The sequence below is a fragment of the Chanodichthys erythropterus genome, chromosome 13, assembly GCF_024489055.1.
Source record: "Chanodichthys erythropterus isolate Z2021 chromosome 13, ASM2448905v1, whole genome shotgun sequence".
NCBI classification, from domain to species: Eukaryota; Metazoa; Chordata; class Actinopteri; order Cypriniformes; family Xenocyprididae; genus Chanodichthys; species Chanodichthys erythropterus.
The window spans coordinates 50,144,983-50,160,053 of NC_090233.1; the positions used below are offsets into that span (position 1 = coordinate 50,144,983).

The window sequence follows — 15,071 nt, forward strand, 5'->3', positions numbered from 1 at the left end:
CTTTCTGTTTTTGATTTTATTTCAAATGTAGCATTTGTTACTCCTGCAATGAATGTGACCAGTTTTTGTCTTTTCCTCCCATGCATTCTTCTTATCTTGCTGCTCATTTACTTTTCTTTGCTCCATATTCCCTCTTCCCTCCTTACTTGGTTTATCCTTTCCAGCCAATTGAACAGCCTCGGCATATGATACCTTCTCTTTTAACCTTATCTGTTGTACCTTCACTTCTTTTTTGAGTACCTCTCATCCACAGAAAGCTACACTGTGTTCTCCTCCACAGTTACAACGTTCCCCCCCCCACATCTAGCACATCTTTGCTTCCATTTACACATTTTGGCTATGTGTCCAAACTCTTGACATTTGTAACATCTCATTGGTTTTGCAACATACTCCCTCACATTATATCTTACAAAGCCAAAATATACGTGCTTGGGTATCTCTTTCTCCTCAAATTCAATTAGTACAGTTTCTGTTTCCTTTTTCTCTACCCCTCTCGTTATTCTTCTTACACCTTTCACTGTGCCACTTTCCACTTTAATCCTTTCCACCAGTTCTTTTATATTCACATGAATGGGAACTCCATAGATCACACCCTTGCATCCACTGTTTTTCTTCTCCCCAACTCTTACAACCTTAAGAACTTTAATTTTTCCAACAGTTGTTAGTTTTCTCGCCTTCTCCATTTGGTCTTTATTATTACACCCAATTAACAAGTTCCCATCTCCTAGAATTCTAGCATATTTCACTTCTCCAATTTGTCCTTTGATGATCCTTGTTAATTTAATAGGGTCAATTTTCTTTATTCCTCCATCCCCTTCAAATCTAACAACTACATTCTCTATACCCTCATTCAATCTCTTTTCGCTTTCTTAATTTCCTTCACTTTCCGATTCTTCAATGCTGGATGTTTCCTTTTTCTTTCTTTTTTGGCTTTTTTCCTGAATCATGCACTGTTCCTTTTAATCCTCTCGCCATGGTCCTTGCACCAATCAGGATGAACTCAAAGGCTACTGTGAATAAAATGGGGGAAATTGAGCACCCTATTCCCCTATTTTCCACCAGGTTTTTGCCAGCTGGTTGTAAAGACATGTAGTGAGTGGTAGATCTTCAAATCTGCAAATTAGCAGATGACACATGCAGGCACGTGGAAGAAGTCCAGGGCAAAATCAATCAACCGATGTGAGAAAAGAGCCATTGGCTTTCTCCAAATCCAGCCGGACAACATGAAGATCCTTCTTGTCCCTCTTAGCGAACTGAATCTGGTCCCAGCTTAAAGGATTAGTTCACTTGAAAATTAAAGTTTAAGTTATATTGGTTAACATTAGTAAACAAACTAAGTAAAATGTTTCTTATATTATTCCTTATCTTATCTTATTCCTCTCTGAAACATTGTTACAGAAGTAAATGGATTTTGAATGCCGTTTCTGATCTTTTTAAATTTCAGCCTGTAATGTGTACTGTAAAGAAAACATTAGCTCAATTAATTTAATTATTTAATGCAGTTTGCATGATTTAGTTAGAATTGTTTCTGTGACATTTTGATGTGCTTCTATTATTTATTCATTGTAATTTTTTTAGGCCGAAGACCCCACCTGAGCCAAGTTGTTTTGGACAAGTTCATTGCGTTTTCTTGGAAGCAAGGCATTCCGCTGAAGAACATCGCCATCCTGTCTAAAAATGGTAAAACCGCCAACACAGGCTCATTGGAAAAACATACCTGTGTATGTTGTACTAATACGTACATACAACTGCAGTTTCCAATAGAAATGAACACCTAGAGGCAGTAAAACAGTTTAATCATTTTCACACAAAATTATGATTACAGGGGTAGATTATGGATCAATAATGACTTTCACACAGCTCCTTGCACAATTATGTTATGACCTCAAAACACTATCATAGTGCATGATCTGTAAACAAACATATTTTGGAGTTTGCATCATTAAGAAGCTCCATATGTTCAGTTTTACTTACATACTAAGCTTGCTTAGTAGCTCAGCTAGTTAATTAATCCAAAATAAAATTTCTGTCATTAATTACTCACCCTCGTTCAAATAAGATATTTTGATGAAATAGAAAAGCTTTTTTTTATCTTCCATTGAAAGCAACGTAATTACCAAGGTCCAGAAAAGTCGTTAAAATAGTCAACGTGAAATCTTTTGCTCTATCCCCGAGGGTCTATCTCTTGAATTGTAAAGCTGAATTACACCTCAGCCATGATCTAGAATGTGTGCTACATCTTTGTACCTTTTTGGCAAAAAAATTTATACTTTTGTTGTGGTCCACTCCTCAGGTTCCTTCTGTCAATATGTGGTTGACTCAAATTGCTACTTCCCTACCTTTAGAAAAATTAACTTGTGACTTACACCGGAGGTCTAATGATTTTTGGCGTGTTTGGTCCCCTCTTTGGACTTTCCTTGAGAATGTAGGTTGATTGTTTACATTTCTTGATTCTTGTCTAGTTTGGTGCTATTACCCTCCACTCGACCATTGAACTACCATTGTATGATTGTATGTACCACAGTTTTGTTATTGTAAAACTGTAAAAAATAATAAAAACGTATTTATAATTAAATAAATAAATAAATAAAATAGTCAACGTGACTACAGTGATTCAACCTTAATATTATAAAGCGAAGAATATACTTTTTGTGCGCAAAAACAAAACAAAACTAATGACTTTATTTGTCAAATTTGTCTCTCCCCTGTCATTCTGCTAAGCTATTTACATTACAGAGCTTGCGTTTATGTCCAAACGCAGGCTCAGTATTGGCCGGCTCTGGTCACATGAGCAGCATGATGCATGCATTTGATGCTGACACAGGAGCCAGGGCTGTGTTCAGCCCTGACAAAACGTTGAAAGTGGTTGAACGCCCTGTTCAGATGACGCAAAAGTTGCAACTATGGCAGCTGAGAAGGCCATTCTTTTTTCCATTGTGTATTTTTTGAAGAATTTTCTGAGCCTGATGAAATCGTTATAAATACATTTAATACTGCAAAATACGGTCAATATTACAGTCACTGCCCTTGCCCTCAGAAGAGGGTTGCCAAGTTTTCACAACAAAACCTGCCCAATTTCTCCTCAAAACCAATCGCGTTCAAGAGGGTAAAATTTGCGTTTTTGGTGGGGCTTCCCTGGTAAAATTCACATTCCAGGGACTAAATATCATGTTATTTTGGGTCATGTCGTTTAACTCGGAAACCGTAGCAAAACTTTGCACACGTTTTAGCTTCAACGTGCCCCAGCTAACACTGAGCCAGCATTCTGACGTAAAACCTGGAAGCATTGCAATGCTCTATCTTCATAGTTTGTATTAGATAATGCACCCTGCATAGTAACCAGAAACCAATTCCACGTTCTACACTTCCCCACCTCAGTCTGCAGAAAAACTGCATTTTGCGTGCACAACAAGACTCTTAAACATGGTGTAGTTAATGAGTATGAGTCACAAAAGCGGAATTGATAATGTGTGAATATATAACAGTGCCACTTTTACAGTGTTCAAAGCATGGGCACAACATAATGCCACACTTACTGCTTTCAAAAACAAGTATAAAATTACCATTTGATGAATTCTCTCATCTGCGCAGAAAAACACCCAAATGTGGCTACTTCAGACCTCCTCATCAGCCTCAGTGTCACACTCGTCGTAAAACCAGGCCTCAGCATGACTGGAGGTGGAAATGCCAAAATGAAAGACGCTAAAACAAATTATAAGGACATTCCAATAAAGTTATTTTACATGTAAAATCACCTTCATCCAGGAAATCAAAACGGCATGAGAAGCTTTACATTATTCTGTACATCTCTGCATCTTCTTTAACGAGCATCCTTAACTTTGACAAAAAACACATTTAGTTAGTCATTTAGTAATTTCTCCACCACTTTTTTTGACTAAATGTATGAAGGAATGTATTTCCTATCTAATTTTAGGAAGAGAAAACCAATCAAATTTACCGTCTTGGTCGCATGAAGAATCGTGGCGTCTGCATTTTGCGAGGCAGCAGTCATCGAAGGGTGGAGTCAAGACATTTTGGCTTTTTTTTTTCAATGTAAAACGTCTCAGGTTACGTATGTAACCATCGTTCCCTGAGAACAGGGAACAAGACTGTGCGTTTGAAACGCTTTGGGGAACCGTCACTCGTGACAGGTGTTAAAATGCCAAGAATCATAACACTCCAATCCTATTGGCCGGCAACAGCCTATGACATCATTAAGGCGTGAACCATGACGTATAAAGGGAGCGCCTGAGGAAGCAGTCAATACCTACTCGTCTTTGAGGGACTGTTCAGCAGGCAGCCCGAAGCATGGCAGGTCAACGCAGAGTCTCGTTCCCTGTTCTCAGGGAACTATGGTTACATACGTAACCTGAGACGTTCCCTTTCGAAAGGGAACTCAACTCTGCATTTGACACGCTTTGGGGAATGATATACCCACGCCGCCATGCTAGAGGAAAGTGCATGCCAAAATGTCTGGACAAACGTCCGGCAGTTCCAGAGAAAAGCCGGGAGCAACTCTCCGAGGCTGTCAGTGACAGCATTCCCTATGGCAAACAGCACAAGCTGAGCCTAAAAGAGGCCTTCCATGGAAGGCCTTCCAAGGCTGCTCAAGGCATCTGGGACCAAAGGGAATGTGGCCAGAAGACCGAACGGAATCCCGGACAGTCACTAGAGAGGAACAATGTCACCCCCAACACCACCAAGGAGGCCGTACTAATCTAGCAAAAGCCAAACATAGTCTGGGCCAGCCCTGTCTGATACACAGAATCTCTAAAGCGCAATCTTCAAAGAAGAGAGCAGGTAAGAGCGACTGCGAAAGAGCAGTAAGCAACTCAAACCTACGCGCAGAGATGGGCATCCTGGAGATGTTCAGCTGAGCGCTATAAACCCTCATATTGAGGGGAGTAAAATCCACTCGTCCTAGGATCTACTCAGTGTCTCATAATCACTGAGGAGGCTGTGCGCTAGAAAAACCCTGGTACAGGGGAGCACAAACCAGCCTAGGGCTAGTCTGAACGGGAGACTTCATAGAAGTCTACAACCAATGACCAGCTTCGGGAACTAAGCACAATTACACAGTCAACCCAAAGGGAAGTACAAAGCTCAACCTAACAGACAGACCATACCGCAGGCACATAGTCCTGGAGGCCGACCAGAAGAGGCCTACAACATAACTAAAGTTCTTACAAATTAACTAATATCACACCAAGAACCCAATTCATAAGGTGGTATTCAGGATGGCCCATAAGGCCATTCGACTGAAAAATATAGCATGCTGAGCGCATGGCCAACCAAGTAATTAGGTAGCTGTGAGTGCCCACGAAACAGCCCGTCCAACACAATCCAACGAGCAATGTACTCAGTAAAAGCACCTTTCTACTCTTTAAGCAAGAGGAGTACAGCATACGCCATCATGCAATAAAGAAGGCCCCATGGCCTTTAACTTCAGCAGACACATGGCATCAGCTCGTGGCAGTGTTATCAAGGATCAGTTTAAACAGACCGACTACAGAGGAGGTCATCAGTCAGCCCGAGCCCTGGCCAGCCAGCTACACAAATCCCTTTTAGTGTTTTTGGTAAAATTGTCAGAGAAACACACAAGTACATGCTAGCATGCTCCAAAGGAGGCCCTTAAGGCCAAACTGTCACACGCGGCGTCAGCTAGCAGCCACTAAAGTTTTAGGAGCAGAATAGAACAGAGTAATAAACAAGGTAGCTACTTAGCTCAACTAGAGCTAAAGGAAACCAAGCTTAAGTAAGCAAATGCATAAAACCAGACAAACAGTTGGTTTTAACACAAGAGAGGCAAGCCACTCAGCCTTGAGAGGCAAGCCACTCAGAAAAAGTACTCCGTAAAAGCACCTTTTACTGTTTAAGCAAGAGGAGTACAAAGCCAAACTCCATAGAACTGTGATACATAGAAGTATCACCCCGTACAACCCGTAAACACGTGCCGTCAGCTAGTGGCAATCATGACCCATCCATGGTGATGAGTCACATAGAAACCCACACAAAGCTGTGCCAACATGCAGACTGAAGGGAGGCCCTTCATAAACACATGGCATCAGCCAGTGGTAGCTTCATGACTAAGACCAGCCAGCAGGCCAAGTACTCGAGAAAACCCTTAGGTTAGAAGTACACACTGCGCCGCAGAACTCTACAAGAGGCCTGACCTAGGGCCTACTCATACAAAGGTGGCCATGGCCGATGGCGGCGCGAGTCATAAGACAAGACTCAACCATGGAATGAGTCTAGATATAACCAACCCAGCTGGGCCAACACAGAGGCTACAAAGGAGGCCTGGCAAGGCCTGCTACTTTTAGCACCATGTGGCGCCAGCCAGTGGTCATATACAAGATCTAAAAAAAGGGACCAGCACTAAACCCTAAAGTTATTGAGGGTAACTAGCTTACCCGATCGGAGCTTAGGTGTGTACATTCCAACAGGCAATGTACCCAGTACTACTACCTCAAACAAACATGAGCATAAACCTGAGGCGGTGCTAAGTTAAGCTAAGCCTACACATTCCAACAGGCAATGTACATAGTACACATAAACATGCTATCATGGTCTAAGGCAGTGGTTCTCAAACCTGTACTGGGGACCCCCCACCACTGCACATTTTGCATGTCACCCTCATCTAACACACCTGATTCAAGTCATCAGCTAATTAGTAGAGACTGCAAGAGTTGAATTGGGTGTGTTAGATGAGGGAGACATGCAAAATGTACAGTGGTGGGGGGTCCCCAGGACAGGTTTGAGAACCACTGGTCTAAGGGAGGCCCACAAGGCCTACCACCTCAAACAATCATGAGCATAAGCCTGAGGCAGTGCTAAGATATGTGAGCCAACTCGTGATCGTAAACCAGCAGCACCCGAGAAACAAGCTGTATAAGAAAGATTGTTGGCTCTTTTGGGTAGCCTCTAACAGTATACGTAAAGCAGCTGCTGTGGTCATGATCGACTGGGGGCTAACAGAGATCATTTCATTTCTACCAGAATAAGGCTCTCTACACTCAACCTGAGTGTGCAATCCAACAGGTGATGCACTCAGTGAAACACAAGCCCTAACCGGGGAGTACAATAAAACAACACGCTCATAGATAGAGGCTTATCACAGCCTGCTATCACAGAAACAGATGCTAACCTGTGGCAGCACTAGAGTAAGCTCACATATATTGAAAGTATGTAGGGCTAAAGCTTAGAACCCAAAGCAAATGCAAATGCTTTGTAATACATGCCATCCAAACAGGATAAATGCTTCCACAAAACAGATCTGAGATCTGTATTGAACCCTTGAGACCGAAAGCTAAAAAACATTTAGCACCGAATGCTCAAACTTGAATATAATTCAAGGGGCTTTAAGACATTTCAAGACATTATAAGCATGACAAAGTTCTAAAAAGTGGGGCCTAGCAGCACTGCATAACTTATTTTCCAAAGATAAGGGCCTACCACCTGGGAAAAACAGCACCAGGAGGCTCATAACAGCCTACACCTTAGCTGTTAATCTTACTATAGCGCCTACATAACAAATATATGAAGGGGGAAAAAAGGGCAAATGGCCAACAACTCCTTCGGGAGGAGGCCAGAACTAGGAACTATACAACTATGAAGGGATAGCGAAAAAAAAGGGATGATGTAAACAAACAAAACACTAAAACCTAGCTCTAGCCTAGCCACTAGCTAAGGCCTATTAGAGACCAAGACACGCTTGGGCTTCGTCTTAAATCCTCCAAATACAAGGAAAAAATGAAGTACTACAAGCAACAGTGCCAGATGGCTGAAAAACCGGCCGATCTAGCACATATAACTGAAGTAAAGAGTGCCAACTCATACTGAAACTACAATATTTAGCTGAGAAGCTACTCTAACACAGGAGGCTAAAAACAATAGCAGCCAAACAGCGGCTCGCGAATATAATCAGCCAGCCTAGCATTCAGTTATTTGCCCAAATAACACCTTCTAATACTGACTATATACTCAGGAAAAACAATACAGGAAATAAAATTCACAAAATAAATATAGACCCCAATTACCTCCTGTGGCTTGTAGAACGAAGATTTCTCTTCCTTTTCTCTGCTCAAAGAAGGATAAAATCCAAAGCCTGAAAGCACTTTCACTATCAAGCCAGACGGCGGGTCGTCAGAAAAATATTCATCATGGGCCCACTTCATCAGCCTGACTGTCAAAGCCTGAGCACATAGTTGTTTCAATGCTTCCGGGAGGTGGAGGAAGAAGAAAGAGCAAGGGCAAAATGTAGCTTCCTACCTTGTTCTTCCTACCTTGCATCCCGCCGCTTCTGCGACTTGCTCCGGGGAGGAGGAGGCGCACGGGTGCCGACACTGGATTTCTGGGCCTGTCTCTGTGCCTCGACTCGAGGTCCAGATCTGAGCAGGATGCTAGTTCTGAAAGCAGCGGAGTGTGCCTTCGCCTCACTGAACTTCTCAACCACCGCCTCAACGGATGTGCCAAAAAGCTCAGTAGGCGAAACCGGGGCATCGAGAAGAAAGTGTTTTTCTTTCTCCCCGATGTCCGCACAGTTGAGCCACAGATGTCGCTTTGTGGCCACCATACCCGCCATAGATCTGCCAATCGAGGCTGCCGTTTGTTTGGTGGCCCTCAGAGCAAGATCCGTGGTCCGGCGCAGTTCCATGACCGCCTCAGCGGACAGATAAAGCTAGCTTGCTGATGTCGGTGAATTCGGGCCAAACGAGAACGGAGCTTCTTCATAGGCAGACGCTCACAGTTGGCACAGACAGCACCCTCGAGCACTGTCCGTGTGTGCTCCTTGCCCAGACAAAACGCACAGGTTGTGTCCTCCGGTGTAAGAAACCTGTGTAACGTCTGGGTAACGATATTACACGTATTTGTACAGGTATTTAATCAATTTATGGGTTAAATATGAATATAATAAATCATAATGCCTTATGATTAATTATGATACATATATCGACCCAAGAGGGAATTACGCATATGTATTGTGAATTAATAACAACAAATTATAATCAATTACATATATGATTAGTTCTGATTTAATAATTATTTAGAGAAACTACAGTTTAGAGCAAACCGTTAGCTCCTCACAGACTGTTAGAAAAAGAATGTTATTCTGGTCTTAGTTCTTCTCTCAAGAAAATAACATTTGATAATAGCATCAAAGCGTAAAGCAATGTTGCAGGGTCGAAATGTAAAAGTGACCTGGTCGTTATGAATGAGCAGCAGAACAATCGAGCATGACTAATGTGTTTAATATATGAAAACTACTAATACAGAGGTTATGCATCTAAATATATATACAGGATATACACATATATACAAGAGCGGAAGTAAAGGCAGGAAAAGAGAGAAGACAAGTAGCAAAACTTACTAACAGTCCTTGAGAGCCAGCACAGAAATCAGTTTCATTATCTAAGATTGAGAGTCTACTTGCATCAGTTGCGTGCTGAGTTTCGGAGAAGTGCGGCTGCAGTTCGTTGGCTTCTTCCGTTTCTGCGGGAAGGTTTGAACTGAGGACTTGAAAGTTTGTTTCGCCGGAGATGATGGTCCCGAAAGAAAGTGTGTGTGCGTGATGGGAGCGCGGTCACCTGAGACGTCCGTGCACAGAGGCGATGGACAATGCAGAGGTAATTGAGAGACAATCTGGAGACAAAAAACAAAGCCACAAAAAACTCAGGATCGGGGGAGGGATGGCGGGCCAAGTCCAGGGTCCCGACTGAAACCAGGGCGGTGCTGGCGGAACTGACAAGGTGGGTTCCAGAGGGTCTGGAGTCCTGGCTGATTGCCAGGGCGGCGCTGGAGAAACAAACCAGACGGGTTCCAGCAGGTCTGGATTCCTGGCTGAGTGCCAGGGCAGTGCTGGAAGAACAGACCAGGCGGGCTCCAGTAGGTCTGGAGTCCTGGCTGATTTCCAGGGCGGCCCTGGAGAAACTGATAAGACGGATTCCAGCAGGACAGACGGCCTGTACAGCGGCGGCGGCAGGGCAGACCAAGGGTGCTCCGTGGCCATATCAGGGAGAGTGGGCAGCTCGGTGACGGCCTCCGTGGCTCGGGCTGCTCCGGGACGGCAGCGGGCTCGGGCTGCTCCGGCACGGCAGCGGGCTCGGGCTGCTCCGGCACGGCAGCGGGCTCGGGCTGCTCAGGAATGACGGCAGCGGGCTTGGGCTGCTCAGGAATGATGGCAGGCTGCTCGGGCTGCTCAGGAACGACGGCAGGCTGCTCGGGCTGCTCTGTGATGACTGTAGGCTGCTCGGGCTGCTCTGGGACGACAGCAGGCTGCTCAGGCTGCTCTGGGACGATGGCAGGCTGCTCGGGCTGCTTCGGGACTGCAACGGGCCTGGACTGCTCTGGCCCGTGGTCATCAGACGCTACGTGCGTTCTCCAAGCCTGCAAAACTGTCAAGACAGCTTTCTTGGCCATGTCAGGACTCACCGGGGAAGCATTCGACTCCAAAACCTCTGGAGTGGCCTCCGTGCCAGCAGCAGGCTCTGGAATAGCCTCCGGGCCTTGAAGGATGGAAGCCCTTCTTCTCCTCTTTTTCCTCCTATTCCGTGAGTGAGGCAGTGACTCTGGACCCATCTCCTCTGAGGTCTCTGGAGCGCACTCACGGACTGAAGTGGTCTCTGGAGCGGACTCACCGGCTGGAGCGGGCTCACCGGCTGGAGCGGACTCACGGGTTGGGGCGGACTCACGGGTTGGGGCGTACTCACGGGCTGGAGCGGGTAAAGGAGGTCTCCGAATCGGCTTACTCCTATGCAGATACAGGTACTTGGCGAAGTTCCAAAAATTTAACGTCCCCACCATCTCCATCTCCCACTGCGGTAGAGGGTCATCCAAACAGTTATTACATGTGTTCTTGAGGACCGCATGAGGGAGGCTAAACTTCTCCACCCATGACCAGAACCTCTGGATAAATGCCGGCATCTTTATACCCCTCTGCCGAAGCGCCGCCAAATCCTGGGGATTTCTCCGACTTTGCCGTGTGTTGGTCGGTGACCGGACTCTCTCGCTGCTGGATCCTTGCATGGTGGTTCGTTCTGTCACGTAATGCACACAGACGAGATGTTAGGATCCAAGCACAGCATTTATTGGGTAATCCAAAGGCGTATATCATAAACAGGCAAGGGTCAAACTCCACAGAACAGTCCACAAAAACAGAAAGCCAGAGATACAAAAGTGCACGTAACATAAATTAACGAACCACAAACAAAAGCAGAAACAACTGAGTATAAATAGACAGACACTAATGAACATAATACAAAACAGCTGGGTGCAATGAAGAGGTGATGAGTCCGGGAAGTGGGTTATGGGAAATGCAGTTCACAAATGGGGTGAGAAACAGTCCGGGTTGGAGTGCCCTCTAGTGGCAGACAAGGGCACTCCCAGTAATGATCATGACAGAAACATTACATATTACATATGAAAATGTGATCTGTTGCAGTTAGTGCTCAACATCAAAACTGAATTATCTTTTGGAAATATTCAAACAAGTTGCAATAATCAAAGACATTCCCACAATAGGGGAAATATCATGAATATTCATGTATACCCACTGCCACTGGAACAATTTTTCACAGGAACTGAATATTACACAATAGCCCCAAAGTTAAACTCTGCCTATTCATTCAGCCCCTTTCCATGTGATCACATCAATTACAATGACATCTCATGTCGTGATTTTGGCAGCATAAATAGTGGATCAGAATCAATCTGTGAGACAGGCTACCAATACAGTATATTTCATCCAGGCTTTGATCACCGGCACACTGCAGCAATATCAATACCTGGTGGCTTTACCCCAGAGAAGGTTGCCACTCCAGAAGTGGAAAAGATCTGCCTTGAGGTATGGAGACACTCATGTAATCACTTTTTATTTTTTTTAATTTATTTTTTTTAAACAGCCTAGTACAATTATCTATTTTATATAGATTTTATATACTATTGTAATAGTATATTATCTTTTTTTTTTTTTTTTTTTTTCATTGCTATGGTGCAATTTTCACAAGCAATTGGTACATTTTCAAAACTCTTAGTACTAATATCACAACATATCATTAAAATTGCATTTTTTTCAAACATTTCAGCATATTTTTAATTGTCTTAGTACAATAATCACAAAAGTATCCTTTTCACTATGTAAAATAAGAGTTTCATCTATAGAAATATTTCATTCACAGTTACTGCCATTTATAATGCTATTACTGTCAGACTTTTCATTTGCATCTCTTTTCATTCAGTTAAATACATTCGTCTATTATTTAATCCAACTGAACTTAATGGTTAATCAATGAATCATTTGGTAAACCTATAGATTTCTATATTGATTCTATAGGCATAGTTTCTATAGAAATTATGTGCAATTTCCAATATGGATAATCAAATGTAATGAATTATAAGCAATTTATCTTAGATGATTACCACAATTTTCTAAGTGTGTGTTTGTGTGTGTGGTCCTGGAAAACACTGTGTTGTGAACCAAATTTCCCAACAAGGATGGTAATACCAGTAATTGTAGAACTAGTTTGGGGAATTTTATTTTATTTTTTTAAATAACTCTAATAACTCTGTAACTCTAATGTTTTATAGATGAGTGCATCCAAACTAAGGTAATCCTGCTCAGATTCCTGCAATTATTGAAGCAGTGCACTTCATTACATAGTACTGCTGCATTACTTACACAATTAAAATCTATAACAAAATGGATCATTCATAACTGTCCAAAATGAACATTAGATTAAATTATATTCAAATCAAGAATATATGAAATCCAAATATATTAAATAGCAGTATTTGATGATGTTTATGTTCTTTCAGCAACAGTGATGTGAGAATCGGACACTCTCTGAATAAGAATGAGAAGGATTTTAGAATCAGAAGGAGGAACACTGTTCAGCAATGCCTGCAGAAGCTTGGGATACACTGCAGTCTGGTAAAACATCTTATACTTCATATATCTGTCTGACTATATATTGGTTCCAAATGGTTCCCTTTCATGGGAACATCGTGCTGCGTCGAGACGCATTGGGATCACCTCTGCGTGATTACGTCTTGAAGCACTTGTGAAATCAAACCAATGGTGTGACGGAACGTCAGAAGCAGGTGACGTCACAGACCAGGAAACTATAAAGCATACCCAGAACAAAGAACACCAGCTTCTGTGTCTTCAGCAAGCGCTCTGTGTTATCGTGTCTTATTTGGTGTCGTCTGTCAATTACATACAGAAACGATCTCTTTTGTTTGAGGACAAGAGTATCAGTGTTACACCACATATATACAAAGTTCTGGCATGAAACTCTAGATGGCGCAGACTAATAGATCCTTTAATACACCTGCTAATTATCACATCATTATCTATAGGTGTTACAGATCCCTTGTTCCCCTGGACTCTAATTCCCATGATCCTCCTGTTTCGTCACCTGCACTCACTTCCCTCGTCAGCTCCTCATCATCACTCATCACCTGCACCTGGACTCTATTATCATCACTCCCTTTATATGGCACTCACTCCCTGCACTCCTTGTCCGTTCTCTGTTTTGTTAAGGTGTCTGTCTGTTGTTCCTTCCCGTTATTTAAAGTAAAGTAAAGTGTTTATGATTGTGGAAATCCGTATCTGCCTCATCTCTCTACCAGCCACCCGTAACAGAAGAATGGACCTTAAACTGACCGGATTTCCACAAAAAGAAAAAAATGGAAACTTTCCCCAGCTCCTTGGCTCCTGCTTCTCCCAGGCCTCAAAGCTCCTTCACAGCCGGCAATCGCCTCATTGGGCTCCTACAGGTGGGTCGTTCACTGGAGAGGTATGTGGAGGAGTTGGTTGAGCTGGCTTATCTGACTGACTGGCCCAATGCTAATTTAATCGCCCTGTTTTTGGACGGTCTGGATGACAACACTCTCCGTTTCCATGAACCAGATTATCGTTTCTCCTTAAGCGAAACTATCAATTTTATTTTGTTTTTGAATAATTCCAAATTCTATGTGGACAAGGTTCAGGATGAGTGTTGGTCTCCAGTCTGTCCAGAAACATGGTCGGCCGGGCCAGTTAGTCAGCCTCCGTATTCCTCCGCTTACCCCTCCAGCGAACTCCCTTCCTACCCCATGCTGGACCCACACTCCTCTACTGGGTCCAGAAAGCGGAGGAGGAGGAAGCAAGCCGCTCCAATCTCTCCAGAGCCCGCTCTAACCCTCTCCGAGCCTGCCGCTCCATCCCTGTGTGAGCCGCCAGATGTTGCGGCCTGGCTCATTGACTTCTGGACCGAGCCAGTTTCTCCAGCCTCCGCCGCCGAGCAATCCGCGCTCCAGCCGCCGAGCAATCCGCGCTCCAGCCGCCGCCGCCGAGCCAGCCGCCGCCGCTCTAGCCGCCGCCGAGCCCGCTTCTATTATGAACTGTGTTATTGAACTCTCCAACCCAAAGACTGTTTTCCCTCCCTGCCTCCCTCTCCCGCCTCCTCCTATCCATGTCCACACTGAACCTCCACCTCAAGCCCCCTCGCCCAGATCTCCACCTCGGACCTCTGGGCAATTACCTTCACCCCAGCTCCAACCTCCCTCTGCTCCACCGTTGTCCATCAGTCCACCAGTATCACCAGTATCCATCCTGCCGCCACTCACACCTTGGTCACTCGTCAGCCTGCCCTCCCCTCTGGACTACACTCCTCCGTCTTCGCTCCGTCACTCCGTCCCTCGGTTTCAGTTGGCCTCCTCACTCCCCCAGGTGTTCGTTTTGTTGGCTGTCTTACTGCTTCCACTGCGGCCTTCTGGAGCCCCGGCTGCGCTTCGGTCGGCGGAGCCTACTGTTCCGCCATCACCCGCCAGTCCTTCAGCGCCGCCTGGGCTCAATGGCTGGAAGGCTTCGGCCCCTGACCCTCCATGGCTGCCTTCGGCCCCTGAATCGCCATGGCAGCCCGTTGCACCTGACCCTCCATGGCCGCCCACGGCACCTGACCCTCCATGGCCGCCTTCGGCCCCTGACCCGCCTTGGCTGCCTTCAGCCCTGCCCTGGAGACCTCCACTCCAGTCTACTCCTCCCCCTGCTCCGGCTTGGGGCGCCCACCCCCCGGTTGTTCCATCTATGG

At 44.7% G+C, this 15,071-nt stretch overlaps 1 protein-coding gene across 3 annotated transcripts in view; it reads left to right on the forward strand.

Moving 5' to 3' along the window:
* Positions 1–15,071, forward strand: part of LOC137033991 (lipocalin-like) — a 55,305-nt gene that overhangs the window by 12,285 nt on the left and 27,949 nt on the right. The window contains exons 5-8 of one of the 3 annotated variants that reach the window (XM_067406531.1): positions 1,579–1,680; positions 11,748–11,842; positions 12,586–12,605; positions 12,814–12,928. In XM_067406531.1, the coding sequence (XP_067262632.1) occupies positions 1,579–1,680; positions 11,748–11,842; positions 12,586–12,605; positions 12,814–12,928 (332 nt within the window). Of the gene's footprint in view, positions 1–1,578; positions 1,681–2,293; positions 2,511–11,747; positions 11,843–12,585; positions 12,606–12,813; positions 12,929–15,071 lie in introns of those variants that run through there. The other 2 variants (XM_067406532.1, XM_067406533.1) reach the window with 2 other exon arrangements.